At 42.6% G+C, this 16,057-nt stretch overlaps 2 protein-coding genes across 2 annotated transcripts in view; both read right to left on the bottom strand.

Moving 5' to 3' along the window:
- Positions 1-1,130: 1,130 nt before the first annotated feature.
- fam98b (family with sequence similarity 98 member B) lies at positions 1,131-3,918 on the bottom strand. The gene is made up of 8 exons (XM_079370298.1): positions 3,698-3,918; positions 3,409-3,557; positions 3,190-3,318; positions 2,910-3,085; positions 2,707-2,787; positions 2,481-2,597; positions 2,176-2,343; positions 1,131-2,066 (listed from the first exon to the last, which is right to left on the bottom strand). Exons 1-8 carry the CDS (start codon positions 3,733-3,735, stop codon positions 1,821-1,823), a joined length of 1,104 nt encoding a protein of 367 aa, XP_079226424.1. The 5' UTR covers positions 3,736-3,918; the 3' UTR covers positions 1,131-1,820.
- Positions 3,919-5,415: 1,497 nt separating this feature from the next.
- The window catches only part of spred1 (sprouty related EVH1 domain containing 1), a 29,584-nt gene continuing 18,942 nt past the window's right edge, over positions 5,416-16,057 (bottom strand). Inside the window, exons 4-6 of the mRNA XM_079370290.1 lie at positions 15,810-15,856; positions 10,732-10,887; positions 5,416-10,578 (exon numbers count right to left, since the gene is read on the bottom strand). Of these exons, the coding sequence (XP_079226416.1) occupies positions 9,880-10,578; positions 10,732-10,887; positions 15,810-15,856 (902 nt within the window). The 3' untranslated portion in view covers positions 5,416-9,879. The remainder of the gene's footprint in view (positions 10,579-10,731; positions 10,888-15,809; positions 15,857-16,057) is intronic.

The following is a 16,057-nucleotide window of genomic DNA, read 5'->3' as shown; positions in this document are numbered from 1 at the left end:
TTTTGTCGTGTTTTTGTCGTTTGTGTCAGACACACGGGCAGTGATCTTAATTAACTGGAAAGAAAGAAAATGTCTTGACTGAAGTTGAGATTATCTTTTACTGGATCATTTTATCAGCTCGTATGAATTTGCTTCAGCGTTTTCTGTTTTTGGTTTAAAGATACTGAATGAGTCTTATTTCGGAGTATGAAGAGACAGTTTTGTAGCCATGTGTTGTCCATGTACAGATATGTTGTTCATAATGTACACAATGTAAAATTCTGCTTGTATGAATATTGGTTATTGTACAAACGATGTATAAACTATCTATTGAACAAAAAACAGGTATGCCTTTTGAAAAAAAAAATGTAGAAAATCTGAGACAAGAATAAATCATTGGAAATAAATGGTTCCTTTTTTTCTATCCAGTTCCTCAAAACTTACATTTATTGTTCTTTCAGTACAATGCGCCACCTAGTTGGCTCTCCATCTTTGATTGTGCTTTTGTTTCTACGATGTGGCATCAGTGTTGAAAAAAGAAGGTGGACATTATTGGAGGAAAAGTTTATTTAATAAATTCAGAGTTACAGCAGCTGGTACAGAAGCTTTCAGGAGATGAAGCTGAGCTGGAATTTTCAAATGTAAAGTGAAAAAAACTAAACGTGCTAAAGTCTTAAAACATGGGAGGAACAGATGGACCTCAAAGTTGAACTTGAGACGCGTAACGTTTCCACAGCTTGTTCTATAACCCGCAGAAGTGCTTTCAGTCAACAGTTTGCATCAGGTAAGCTCACCTGGCTTTTCTTTGTCGCGCCTTCATAAACTCAAACAGTGAAGAGTCTCTGCTCCTTCTCGTCCGTGTACAGGAATCTGTGTTCGACTGCACGATTAAATCAAAACATTGATCATGTTTAAACGGAGGCTGCAACCTTTGAACATTTCCATGTCAAAACAGTGATGTAAAGAGACATCTGGACAACAAATGTTTTTAAGATATAAGAAACCTGTTGGTTCGAATCACACATTCCCGATATTTTTAACCCCTAATCTGCATCGCAATGTGGAAGGTAGGAAATGTAATTTAATACATGTACCTACTTGATTTAACGTTCCTACACTGAATCTTTTACAGCATGAACGAAGGTCCTCAACATTTTCAATACTGCATGTTTAATAACTTCAAAAAAAACCTTCAGATCCTCAGTCATTTCTTTACCTCAAAAGTGCTGCGAAGAAAAGCAGGCAGGCAAATACTCAGAGACATTTTTCAAATAGTGTCTGCGCCTCAGGACGATGCTAAAATAAACACTGATGATTCTTACAAACAGAAAGAGCAGCGATTGTACTGTACTGAAATGTTGCCACGATGTGTGCAGGAGTCATCCTGCAATATTTGATCATTAAAAACCAGAAATGACCCAATGTTGGGTGCCATGGACTTGTAATTTTGTTTCTTGTGATATCAATGACAACTGATTTTTTTATTAGTATCACATATCAAACTTTATAATTCTGGTATCATGACTATCCTAGTGTTGACTCTTCAGAAAATGATAGCGTTTGGATTTGGAACTTTCTCAGGGCACATGTTAAATGATCCAGTACAAAAACACACTCTTTTTAAAAATCACTAACAATGAGAATATCAATAATGCAAAATGGAAAAGCTAATAAAACTCCAAAAATCAAGAGAACGATTTGTTCTGCGTCATTACATCAAACTGTGTTTTCTTCTTTCGCAGAGAGAAACAGAAACAGAATCCAGTTCATGTGAAAAAGTCTGCTGTGATCTCTTTAAAAAAAAAAAAAGTCACGAGATATGAGAGCATAATCAGCAGAGGTTAATACTGGTACCGTCCTCTCTTTCCTCCATGTCCTCCATAACTTCCTTGTCCACTGCGTCCTCCTTGGTTCCGTCCACCTCCTCTCCAACCACCTCCTCCTCTTCCTCCTCCTCCTCCTCCTCTTCCTCGGCCTCCCCAGCCGCCTCCTCCATCTTGTCTTTTCTGCCAGGGAGGCATCTCTGGAGGTGGGGCCTGAATCTCTGACGGACGCCCTCCTCTGTCCGGGACTCTCCCCATCAGGATCTATGGATAATAAAGTAGAGACAAACAGGATGGTTGTGTGAGAAAAACCTAAAAAAAAAAAAATTGAATCTTTCTTTTTTTTTTTATGTGAAAGGTGAAAATCTTTTACTTTGTTGACAGCACAGGTGGTGTTCTCCCTGCTGGAGCCGCTGCTGGTCTTCACCACGTTGCAGATGTCCTCTCTGGCCGCCAGCAGCTCGGCCATGTCCACGCTGGGCTGTGGCCTCAGAGAGTGTCTCTTCGGCTGGTAGGCCCTCGCCATGCTGTCCACCTTTACCTGACGAACCACACACACACAGTTATAAGAACAGGCTCTACCGCACACATCTAGAAGATCTTTGTTTTGCATCATCACTGACATCCCTTTGAAGACGCTTCGGGGTTAGTGGCGCAGTTTTTTTTATGAAGACCTACCTTTGCCCTGTCTGACCACCCGAAAGACTGAACCGTGACATCCAGACGTTTGATCAACATCCTGCGCCGACACTCGTACTCTGAACACAGAGCAGAGTTGATGCTCTGCAACTTCTCCTGCACAGACACAAAAAAAAAAGGTATGTAGTCCGTCAAATTCAAGTACGCGTTGAAGTTTAACACGACAAGCTATCTGATATGGAATCTTATTTAAGATTAAGTTTACCCATTGTTCACTGGACAAAGGTTTCCTCAGTACTGGGTTTCCAGCGGTCCCATCAGGAAGATTCGTGACTAGTTTGTCAACCTAAATAAACACACAGGACTTCATTCACTTACAGAAATAGGCTTTACCAACCTTCCAACTGAAAGCCAGCCGCCTCCCACTAAACAACAGTAAACAGAGTTTAACATGAACAATAGTCCCACCTTATCTTGGACTTGAGCTAAAACTCCTGCTACGTCTTGTCCTCTGGGCTCAGGTAGGTTCAGGTTTTCACAGATTGACAGGAGCTCGCGACACACCGGACTCTCTTCTCGATGTTTATCAGAGACTCCTCTGCTGCTCACAATCTGAGCCGCCTGGAGTTCAGAGCTCAGAAACACTACACAAGGGAGAAATGACATCACACTCTTTAAGTTACCTTCTGATCAACTTAGCCTGAGAAAAATGTTACGATCAGAGTTAGGAGAATGACGGATGACGTACAGACACACTTGAGGTGATCTTTTGCGATTCGCACACTGCCTTTGAGAATCCCTGAGACTACATCTTCATAAGGACAGTGCAGCTCCTTCAGCAGACCACTCATCTCCAGCTGAAGACTGTCCATGTCGCCTGCAGGGATTTATGGACGTGAGGTTACAAGACACAGCTGGATGTTTTTTTTTAAGACATCTCAGGTATGTATGGATGAACGTGGCTCACCTGGGTCGGAAGTGATGCTCTCCTCCAGACCACATAGGGGCTTTAACCTGGACCCGAGCCACCTGCACAGGTCCACATACTGAGCCGAGGACAGACCTCCCTCTGCGGCTGTGAGCAGAGCCTCCTCCTCCAGCAGAGGGCCTTCATAGCTGAGGAGAAAAGACTGTTTTATTAGCAACAACACATCTACTCGCTGAGCGGTCACATCGCTCTTATCTTCTGACAAACACAGAGAAACCCTCACAAAGCCAAAAATACAAATCTCCATGACAACAGTGAATCTTCTTACCCGAGCTGCTCTAACGAGTCCAGGATGTCTCCCTCCATCGTTCACGCCGGAAGTTCTGCACATTAGTGAGATACTACTTAAAACACGAGCACACAAACCGGCGCATAATTAATAAACAACACTGCTTCATCGACTTCCAATCATTACTTTTGCGGCTCAAAAAACGTAGCACGCCTTCACGTCGGTCCGGTTCTTACGTGAGCTGGAGCGAAACAAACGGGGTTCATTTAATGGTTCCGCCTTATTTTTGTTTCCGCTCTTAAAAGTCGATTTTAACCTCCTCACATACTCCTGCAAAATGTGATAATCATTAAAATGTCTGTGTGAGGTTTTTTTAAATTTAAAAAAAAATAATAATTCGAACTAGATATATGAAGAAATAAATTATGCGTGTTTGGCAGTGAACTGTTTTCCTCCTGACACGGATTATTATTTACATTTTAATCTTATTCTGAATATACAATATTAACCAGCTTTATATATACTTAAATTAGCAACCTACTGTTCACTTATATAACTACCCATGAATATGAAAATTCACGGTTCAATTCACTGTTTATTCATTTATATCATCTTTCTTATTTATTCACTCTTTACTGAGATCATTCTTGAATGATATATTCACTTGTTCATTCACTTATGCTGCTTTAGACTTTACCAATAATTTCAACACAACCTTTCTCATTATATCTCGTCTTTCTGTTCAAATCGAGCTGAACTTTTCATGCGCACAAAGCTTCAAAAACATTTTTTACATAAATAAACGTTTTTATTCGGATTTTTGTAATGATGTGCGACAGAACTGCTGCCAAACGAAGTATCCCATCTATCCATCTTTGTACCTACTGTCTATATCTATGGATCTATATTTCTATATATCTAGTATCTATGGATACTTGTCTATGTATTTAGTATCTATAAGTCTATGTATCTAGTATTCATGGATCTATGTCTATGAAGCTAGTATCTATATGTCTATGTATTTTATATCTATGGATCTATAAGTCTATATATCTAGTATCTGGATCTATGTTTATGTATCTACAGTAGTATCTGGTATTTACTGTATCCATCTTTATTTGGGGACTTAAATCAGGGTGTAAGCATGAAGTTGGGGAATTAATTAAATCATCAGAATTTGAGTAGAAGATTCTTCTTTATTCAGTGTCTGAAGTCACTTTTTGTGTGGTTGGAGACGAATCCTCATAAAATACATTTGTTTGGGTCAAAAAAGTAAACAATTTTCTGTTGTTTCAGGGAAAAGGGACTTTTTCTATTTCTTTAATGTAATTCAGGCTAATCTAAAGTAATCAACTTTGACTCAATGACCCATAATACAATGCTGCGACATCTACTTGAAGCCTTTGGAGTAAAGCTCCAAATATAGATTCATTTCATTAATTTTCTAATGAAGCTTTGATACAGAAAACATGTCCAGCAGAGCTTTCTTATAACTCAAGGTGAACCAAATAAAAGGTTTGCTTTTGTTTGGTCAATCTTTTCAGGTCTTCTATCAAGTATAGCGCCACGTACTGGCAGGAAGTGAAGAAAGAAACGGGTTGTTTGAGTTTTATTTATCACAGTAGACTGAGTTTGTTTTAATCATGCATGGACACAGTCTGATGTTTTGTGTCTGAATACTCGAGAGCTCCGGTCTGCAGCCGTGTCGTCACCTGGATGGAAGGATAGAAGCCCATTGAAAGCCGCACAGCAAGAGATTAAAACTCACCATTTTATTATGATAATGTTATTTGATATGTCAAATTACAAGTGTATGATGTAACATAAAAACAGTTACAAACATATGTATGCATATTTACATTATATATTTATGAAAAGTAACGAGCTACATCTGTATAAAGAAAATACAACTATGACATGAGTTATTGGGACTATAAATTTTACATCATATACTTGGTATTCTCACACCATGAGAGGAAATACCTAGACGTGTAGAAACCAATAGAACCAGAACGAGAAACGTTAAATTATAAAACGGAAACAAGGATGGACGTGAGGCACTTTTTTGAGGTTGTCAGGATGTGAAAGCCGATGGCACTAAGGAAGAGAAAAAAAGAAGAAGAAGAAGATGCACAGGAAAGGAAAATGCACAAAAGAGAAAGTGAAAGAAAGAAAATAAAAGAAAACAGGCAGTGTTTACAGAATAGTTAAGAGTAGTACCATTTATACTGCAAGTTTCAAAACACAAATGTCTTCCACTATAAGAACTAATCACATAAATGTTACATCAAGCGCTGTAAGATGAAAAAAAGCTTACATAGAGTATCATCAGTGCACCAAAGCATTGGAGAATTGAAACATAACCACTCAACTGCTGTGAAAAGTAACCTTTTTTAAAACAATACACTGAAGAGAAACAGGTTTATATAGCTTTTTTTCTTTCTTTTTTTTAAATCTACACAATGTCAAGAATGTACACTGGTATGCATTCCCAAAGATATGCACGATGTTTCCAAGATTGAAAGAGGATAAAAGACTAGCAGCAAAGTGGTTAAAACTGAAGTCTTATATAATGCAGGTCAAAAAATATATATATTAAAGCAGACAGACACATGTTGCATATATAATACAGTACATGACAGGAAGTTGCACTGTGCTGGTTAATGCAGAATGAGAAGTGTTATTTCAGCATTCTCTACACTTTGTATAAATGCACGTCCTACATTTTTTTGCTTCTCAGCCAGCAAGTTTTTTTTTAGTTTTTTTTTTTTTTTTTTTTCAAATCAGGTTCATCAAACCTCGGTTCAAGCTTGCAATAATGCAGAATTATCCAATTACAGTGGGAGAATATGAGAAGCAACCAAACATTTGGTTACACACCAACCCCGCACGCACAACAAAAACACACACATACAGTAACGCTCTCGCACACACACACACACACGCTCGTCATCACACAGAGCAATCAAACTTTGAAAAACACGCCGTCATGTTTCGATGCTGTTGGAGATTTCGGGTTTAACAGTCGTTCATAGCTGATTTTCTCTGTCAACACAATAAAATTAGTGATTGTATCTAGCAGCTTTATATGTATGTATTTATATATATATATATATATATTTATATATATCAAACTTTTGAAACGAGTGGACTGCCACTGACGTACCGTGTTAGCACTATCCTTCTGTCTACCGTACAAAACTAGAGAGAAACTCTATTAGAAGCTCAATAGTCATCTCCGTCGCAAACGTCCTCTACTTTTCAATGTGAAATAATACTAAAAGGTGACCTATGTACATAATGCTGTCAATTGAAGCTACAGTATATGCTGACAGCAACGATAAATACAGCTCTATCTTTAACATTTCAAAGACAAAAAAAAAGAAAAGGCTGGGATTATTACCAGAACTTAAATATAGTGTTAAGTATTTACAGGTGTTTTGGAGTTTGGTACCAGGGGTTCTGTCGTCTACGTGTCCCGTCCCGTCACTGACTCAGTCTGCACAGAGGTCGATGTGTTTCCCATGGTAGAAAGTTTGCATAGAAAGTAAAGGGAGCGTTGGTCAGAGCAGGGTTAGGGAAAGAAGTATGTCTTAAAGTCGTGTCACTGTATTGTTTTTGTTTTTTGTTTTCCGAGGCGATTCGAAGAGATTCATATCTGTAAGCAGATGGAACCAAATCGGCTGTTTACAAACTGAGGTGAGTCACAGTTAGCCCTCGATTCTCAACATGCTAACACCTAGGCAAGGGCTGTTTTGTAGTTCTGCACGCAGGCTTCCAAACTGAACTGTTTTCCTCGCTTTTCGTTTGGTTCAGACTTCTCAGTTAATTTGAATTTTTTATTTTTTTTGGTGGTTTTTTTAAACTACTTTGAGCTGGACAGGGGATTCAAACGCAGCTAAGACTCGGACATACACACTACCTTGTTTCCTAAAAAAAAGATCTTAAAGGAGAAGTTTGACATGTTGGGGAAAATATTGAGGCCTGCTGTTAGCTTCGCTGAGTGTTAGCACAGGTAACGCGTGGGAAACAGCTAGCCTAGTGCTTATCAAATCAAACATTACATGGTGTTATGTGGTTGTTTGTTTTAACTGCGGTTTAATGATGGAGACGTTTTTACATTGTGACTCCGCAGCAGGAAGTAGTTCCACACATAACCACCTGTTAAAGTTAAAAGTGTCATTATTTAAACTTCGATGTTTCTATAAATAAAATACACAAGTTATAATATGTTACTGAGTGTGCTCTGACAGAGAAGGCAGACTCTGTTACATTTGGACAGAGCTAGCTTAGCAGTTTCTTTGTTACCGTTTTATTTAATGCTATGCTGAGACAAGCAGCTGCTGATTGGACAGATGTGGGAGATGGATCCATCGCCTCACACGACTTTAACCAACGAGTCAATTTCCCACATTGTCAAACTCCGGCTTCACAGATCATCTCCTGGTTTACTACGGAGGGCGAGAACGCACGTTTTAGGAAAGAGGCGGCGCTCTGAGTCGAAGCCTTGATCACATCGTCAGTGACGTTACACGACATCATACCAACAGTGCATAGTAAGACTTATATGCACACACACACGCACGCACGCGCATGTATAACATCAGTTTGTTTATAAAAAGCTAAGATACTCAGCTTTCTTGCAACAATGCATTCGTTCATTCATTCAGGGCCGAGACACGAGGAAGGAGTGGACTTTAAAAGTAACAAAAACACACAATATGACGAGAAGATAAAAACGTAAACAAAATAAAATAAAGAATTGATTCATGGGACAAACAAAGAAATCTGGAGAGGGTGCTGCAACCAAAGCTTGGAGAGCAGTGCTTTAAAAGAGGGCGTTTTCCCCCTCCATGCCTAATTGGATGTTAAATTAAGTCAAGTGTATGTACAGACCGACTTTGAATCAGAGGGATTCTCGATCAACGTAAAGCCTAATTTAAGTGCCTCATCATATAACCAAGGAGCAAAGTGTCCCCTTCACTCGCCACGACAAAACTTGCTGGTTGAGCAACATTTCAGCCGCTGTTTCGAAAATCATTAGAACAGAAGTGAGCAGGAAAATAAAAATGATCAAACAAAAACACCCATTTCACTACAGCAGTGAAGAACTCAACTTGAACTCAAATTCACCGGGGTCAATGTAATCGTATTGGTTCTTATGCATTTTTTCTTCTTGATTTTGGAAAAAACTATTTTTGGGGGGGGGGGGGGACGCTGTCAAAAGTTTTTGAACTTTTTCCCTTCTAATCATTGAATTGATCCCTTTGCTTTGGAATGCAACCAAATGGACAAAAATCACCTCAGGAAAGCCAGGTAATCATTTTTAAATGTTAAAAAAAAAAAAAAAAATCTATAGTGATACCAAGATGTACCTTCCAAACCAAGCTGTTAATGTGTGACTTCTTTCAACATTTGATTGAAAAGAAAACAAAGAATTGGCCATACATCCACTGTAGCAACATCTCTCGAATGTTAGAAGAACTCCAAATATGGCGGTTATTGAACCACACGTATTTCAGATGGTGACCTTACTCCATTTGGGGGGGGAGGGAGAGAGGGGGAGGAATACCACTTCTAGTGCACTTTTCTCTGTCTAGTAATTACATAGTCAGCAAACGCTAAAGCCATGAAGGAAAGGCCACTGTTACCCAACTGCAAATTCACAAAAAAGCAAGAACAAATCCCTTTTAGCATACTCAAACAGCAAGTATTTCTCTGAACGCAGAATAGTTTTGTGTTCTTTTTTTCTTGTCATTAAGTTGTCGCTCTCTGTACAAAAGACAATTTTCCTTCATAAAGTTACACGTGACTTGGAGTAGAGTTCGGACATTTTGTGGCCTGGCTTTGTCAATGCATGAGTGTGAATGTGAAAGAGGTGTGTGCGTGTGTGTGTATGTGTGTATGTATGCGTGAATAGGTGTGTTTAGTAACATCTCCGAGTCTATTAATCTTGACTTCTCTTCTTCCCCTCAGATTAAGCTCCTAAACTTTTAGCTTGTTGCTCAGAGCCCCCACAAAGCATATGGTTTGTCCTCCACCGCTGCTTGTCGGCGACAAACGCAAACTGAAATCTCCAAAATCCCTCCGAGCTGGGGATCAACAACATATCACCCCGTCTGAGAGGGAATGAAAAAAGGATGCCGGCTTTTTTAATTTTCCGCTTGTATCCACTTTCCGTGTTAGCTAGCTTTGAGGGTGTCCCAGAGCCCGGCGTCGGGTCACCCCGCGGCCTTGTGCTTGCCCCCGCAGCAGCGGCAGGCCTCGCCACAATGGTGGCAGGCGCGCAGGGGCAGGTAGCAGCACATACAGGGGGCGATGAAGGAGAGCGCCACCAAAGCCAGCCATCGCAGGCAGAACTGCTCGTCAGATGTGTCACATGAGCACGGGTCCGAAAAGTCGCCCTCTGAGTCGGACATGCAGTGGTACAGCATGCTCTCGGCGCACAGCATGCAGCTGACTTTGTAGATGCACTGCTTGATGGGGTCAGGGGCGTCTTGGCACTGCCCCCGCCAGTTGTCTTCGTGGTTAAACATCTCCCGACAGTAGATGCAGCGCGAGCGCTCGCCGTCCTCCCGCCTCCGCCTGCCTTTCTTCGTCTTGAGCACAGGCGACGGCTGAGTCTTGATGGCTGTGTCCTTGCCCAGGCCGAGCCCCATTCCCGTTCCGATGCCCATTCCGGGGCCGGAGTGCGAGTCCCCACCGGGTCCATCGGGGAAGAGGTACTCGCACTTCTTACTGTCCAGTTTGTGGAAGGTGGAGGGAAAGTCCAGGTCCTCGCGGTCAGCCTCCTGTTTCCACATGACAGGGTGACGGTAGTCCTCGTAGCCTCGGATGAGCACGTCCTTGCGTGGGTTGATGCGAACGATCTCCTCTTCGTCCATGTGAAAGCTGACATGACGAGACGGTTTGAAGGAGACCTGCGAAAAAGCAGAGAGCCAGAGTTAGTCTGAGAAAGAAAACAATTCATTCACAGCTTTTCACTTCTCGAGCTTTCATCGCGGAATTTAAGACTCTCTATTTCTCAAACTTCTGATTCAACGTGACTGGCTGTTATGTAGCGGAAGGCAGACCTGAGGGGGCAGGTAGCGGCGGTTGCTCGAGGGGAACTCGTCGAAGGGTTGCGCACGGACATAGCAGCCCCTGAATGGCTCGGTGGAGACGACGTTGTTCAGGGGAGAGAAGGGCTCTTTCACCGGCGTACAGATGGAGGGGGGGTCATCACACACCTGGAGAAACACAGAAAACACGTCAGGTAAATTAAGGACACACATCTGAAGTGAAACCTTCATTTCTTTTCTAATCTCTGTGACAGCCAGTTACTACATGAAAAAGAGGCTGAACATGTGAGAAGAAATGGAGCCCAACACATTGATCATTCTAATGTTTTATGCCACCACTACATTTACTAAAAGCACTGACAGTTGTGTTCAATTCAGTTTTCTGACCACAGATGTTGTGAGTCATGCTGTGTAGGCTGCGTGTGTGTGTTCGTCTTTTATCCACCAGGGGGCAACCTGCACCCAAACTCCTGACTCAAGGCCCCTTCTGTTGAGAGCTCAGAGTACCTATTAGCCTTGTTACTGTTCCCACAAAAAAAGTACGCTAATGCAAAAATGAAGAAGAACAACAAAAAAAAAAAAGAGGAACATTCAAATGTGCAAAAATGGCAGCATGACAATTTTCTCACCTCGTCATTTCAAAGGGGAAGCTTACTGTTGGCAGCAATCAGAATCCAATGTCTATAAATAACTTCCTGTGAATGCAGCAGTCTACATCAAACAGCTTTAAAAATATGAACAAAAAAAAAAAAAGTCATCTTCTGAGAAAACAACTTATATCCAATCGAAAAAGAAGAAACACTTTGATACTGCTGGAAGCTAAAATCTAAAATCAAAAGTGATATTCATGATTCATGCATGCAGAGGTGATGAGTGATGGGGGAGGATACTTGGTTGTTACATCAAGAGTTTTTTTTTTTATCTGAGCACCAGCAGCACATCACGTGTGAATTACATGGAAAGCTGAATAAATGTTGATAAAGTTCGATGTCATGAAATCACAAGTTGTACCTTCCTTACAGGTTACAGACAACTGGACAGACAACTACAGTCAGGAAATCATTTCACTGAAAAGCCTTCCATAAAGTTCCACTCAGAAACACCCGTGGACACACTCGAGCTTTCTTGTACAAGTTGAATCCAAACGTATGTAAAGATTGTACACACTGGCTAGCGGTCACACTTTTCCCACACACGCCCCGACCTCATCAAGGCAGGGTTAGTCCTCCTCTCTTCTCCTTCTTCCTCCTTCTCTCTCTCTCTCTCTCCCTTCCTCCCTCTCGCTGCCTGCGTGTGGAGGAGGCTGCTGGCTCTGGTTAGTCAGTGCCGTGTGTAAAGTAGCCCACGCTAGTCCTTTAACGCACAGCGGAAATCTGGTTTGCTCCCAGCTGCTGCTACAGTAATTACTGTCCTGTGGTTGCTAAGAGATGCTTCCTTTGACTTCTCTTTTCCCCCCTTTTTTTCCTCTTCATCCCCCCCCCTCTCCTTTGCTCGACCCCCCCCCCCCCCCCAGCCAACCTGAGACTGCGAACACATGGTGTGTGTGTGTGTGTGTGTCAGTTTTCTCCATCTCTTCCTCCAAACATACCAAGTGGTGTAACACATCGAAAGCATGTGCAGGGAGGGGGGGGGGGGGGATGTGAAGAACAGGAGACAGTGGAGGGAGAGAACAGAAAGAACAGAACAAGAAAAAATGACTTGTAGTCGTGTGTGTGTGTGTGTGTGATAGAGAAAGAGAGAGAGAGAGAGCGAGAGGCCAAAGAGTCTGCCGAGGGAATGTCATAAACCAGCTCCAGCTGGAGAAATGAAGCACAGAACTTAAAAAGCCAGATGACAGCTGTGTGTGTATGTGAGAGAAAGAAAGAAAAGGAGTGGGGGGGGGTTTGAAATGGGAAACAGACTCCGGCTTCCTTTTAAAGCGCTCTCCTAAGCCCCACCATTCAAAGGCATGCGTGGGGGCCAATGTGGAGCTGAGCTGACCCTGGAGATGTGGCTGGGTGAGAGAGGAGAGGAGAAGAGGGGAGAGGAGAGGAGGGGAGGGGAGAGGAGAGGAGAGGAGGGGAGAACAGAGGATGGAGGTGTTGGGAGCCAGGGACAACCTGGAACCACACCAACATCAGGGATCCATGCACTTCCACCCTCAAAGGCGGGGGGGGGGGGGGGGGGGGTTGACCTAATACTGAACACATACAGAGCGTGCAGGATCTGTGCATCCCGCAGAGGAGAAGGGAAGAGATGATATGCAGGCATTTGATGGTTTACATCTGCTTCTCACAATTTAGGAATCAGGCTCCACTTAAATGAGGCGAATCCTGAATCGTGTTCATCCTCATCTTTGTCTCATTAACATCAAATGGAAAGAAAGGTAGCCAAGTTTGAGGCTCGTCCTCATATGTCCCTGTAAGCCATGTTAAGGTTTTGAAAAATACATTATTTATTATCTGCTGCAAGGAGTGCTACGCCACTCTCATGTCTCACGGCTAAGTATGAAGCTACAGCTAACAGCTGGCTAGCTAACCAACCCAACAGCACCTTCTTAAGGTTGTAGTATTACAGTAATATAACTTTAAAAGTACGCTTTAAAAGTGCTGGTTTGTAGAATTTGCTAGCTCTGGACAGTTTAGCCTTGTTTCCAGACGTTATGCTAACCAGTAGCAGGCTGCAGTTCTCACACTGATGGAGATATATGTGCGAATGATAAACACACTCCATCAACATCCAAACGTTGTGTTTTGAAAATGTCTTTGACTTAGTGAGACACAACAAACCAATCCGAGAGTGAACCGGCCAATCAAACCTCACCGCACTAAACTGATAAGAGAAAACGTCCTGCTGTGTTGAATCAGATGCAGGTGTTTTCCTCCGGCATTGTGCAAAAAAAACCCCCAAAAACTATGTTCGGTAAGACTGTGGCGGTACGGCATAATTCCAGTCAGTGGTTTCATCACAGCTGAGAGTGAAGTCTGCGTCTCTTTTTTTTGAAAAAATAAAAAAAATGGGTGAAATGAGTCGCATGTGCATTTAATGTTTGCGCTGTGTGTGAGCGTGTGTTCCTGAGAGCTGCATTGAGAGGTGGAATGTGGTAAGCTTTCGAAGGACATTGAAAGCGGGTGTCGAGCCTCAGTGGGCAGGATGTGGGTGCACAAGTCCATCTTTAACACATGCACATTTACACACACACAAACACAAGGGCATGCCTGATCAAACACACGCGCACACACCCCTATGTTCGCAGCAATGCGAGGTTGTCGATAGTTCTGTAGGTATCTGAATCCTTACGAGGTTCGATGGTGACCTCACTTCGTGATGAGACTCAACAATCCCAACGAGGTCACGGTCGTCTAAAAGGGAGCTGCAGTGAAGACTTGATGGAGTGTAAAGGCAGTCGGCTCATATCACACCTTGTTGTGCCGTGGTATTTGCTAGTTCTGAGGCTGCAGCTTCACTTCTCTTTCTATGTAGCCCAGGTCTCCGACCGCAACATTCAGATGCCAAATCACCATGGTGACACCCTCGGTGGCTCACTCACTAAACCTTGTGAACACCCCTTTCTACACCCCCCCCCCCCCCCCCTCAGTTGCAACCCCCCCGCTGCCTAGCAACAGTGGTGCTATTGGATTTCCTGTATGTTCAGCCTGATTCCTTAAAGAGGAACTTCACTACAGGAAGAGGAAGACGCCTCTCCCTCCTTCGCTCTTCTTCCACTCCATCAACACGCAGGATTTAAGATGCAAGGTCAGAAGAGTGATGACAAACTTTTTGCAGATTGCATCAGACTTGTATAATCTCGAGTCCCCGCTGTGTGTGTGTGTGTGTGTATGTACACCAAAAAACTTGCATGGGTGAGAATCACACGGTAACTCACGGTACACATGACCAACTAAAACTGACAACTGACTTATTGTAAGACGACCATACAATGGGACATCATGACTCAGCCAGTCATCTGCATCATTCATACCGCTGTCAACTTCTTCTTTGGCCAGTTAATGACCATTCACGTTACCCTCATTCATGACACAAGCGTGTGACGCAAGTATGCAATGAGTTCAAGCAAACAAAAACTTCCTTGGCACCAGTGATTCAACAACGACACGAGGAGTCGTGCTCCGATATATTGTCGATGAGATGTTTCGTCCCACTCCTCCAAAGCACAGTGTAAAACATGACTAAGGGTGAATAAACACCTCCCTGACAGTCACCTCGTGTTTCACAATGGCAGCACCTCATGCAGGCTTGTTGTATGCACTGTAGTACACTGTGAGGTGCAGAGGTTACTTCCCCCCCCCCCCTCAGTGCAAGTGTCCTCCATGCAGGTGTCTTTTCACCTACTTAGAACAGGTGAGGGACGTCCCTGTAACAGGCCTGATATCTTACACAAATAAACATGGGTGTGTAGACTTGAACTATATGCCTGCTGCTGTCTCTGCTAACGAGAAGCAGGCCCTCCTAACCACACAGTCATAGTCAATAGATGCAGGGTAAATATACAGCAGATGATCTATAACCGTTTTAAACTGTCACACTGAGAGAGGCCCAGCTCATAACGAGACGCGTTCAGCTTGGAGAACGTCAGTTTTGAACGAGCAACTCCCGAGGCCGTAGTTCTAACGCCAGCACTGATTGAAAGAAGAGTGACAGCTACCAAGTTAGATAGATAGAGACAGCCAAGCCTGCTCGAGCATTATTTCGCTGGCCCGCACCCAGCATTACCTCAGGGTCTGGCTGGCACTGGTTTAAACACCTGTAAATCTCCAAGAACAACTGTCGGAAAACAAAGGCAGGTGTCAGCGCCTGGGTGGGACACATCAGACATATGGCTCAGGTTCCAGTTATGACCTGCCTCCTATTTAATAGGGCGGGACAGCCAGGTGATAAATCTCTCCTTTTAAAATCTCCTGGTTGCACTTTGAAACGACAGCGTTCAATTTCCTACTCGGCAACACAAAGATGATTTGTGCATGAACAAATTATTTCTCTTACAATCAGTTTTAGTCTTGAGCTGTCAAACTAAGGAAATGAGACTCCTCAGTGTCTGAAGAAGAAAAGCGTGTTTGTTTGCACACTGACGACACTCGTTTCTCACTCACCGGTAGTCCATCCTCGGGTGTGTCCCCTTCTCCAAATGACCGACAACCTGGAAGACAGAGGGAAGAACAGAGAAGGGATATATTAGAGGTCTTTTTTTCTTCTTCTTTTTTTTATTACTAAACTAAATCAGAGAAAGTTACAGTTCAACTTCAACGTTTTTAACAACAAAGAAAGCATCAGAAGTATCAGAGCCTAAAAATAAAATTAAAAAAACCCAATTCCATCTCAACATTGTGCTAAACTAATT

The sequence above is a fragment of the Symphodus melops genome (genome assembly GCF_947650265.1).
Source record: "Symphodus melops genome assembly, chromosome: 19".
Taxonomy (NCBI): Eukaryota; Metazoa; Chordata; class Actinopteri; order Labriformes; family Labridae; genus Symphodus; species Symphodus melops.
The sequence above is the reverse complement of the archived record's forward strand: the minus strand, read 5'-3'. Positions and strand labels throughout refer to the sequence as shown.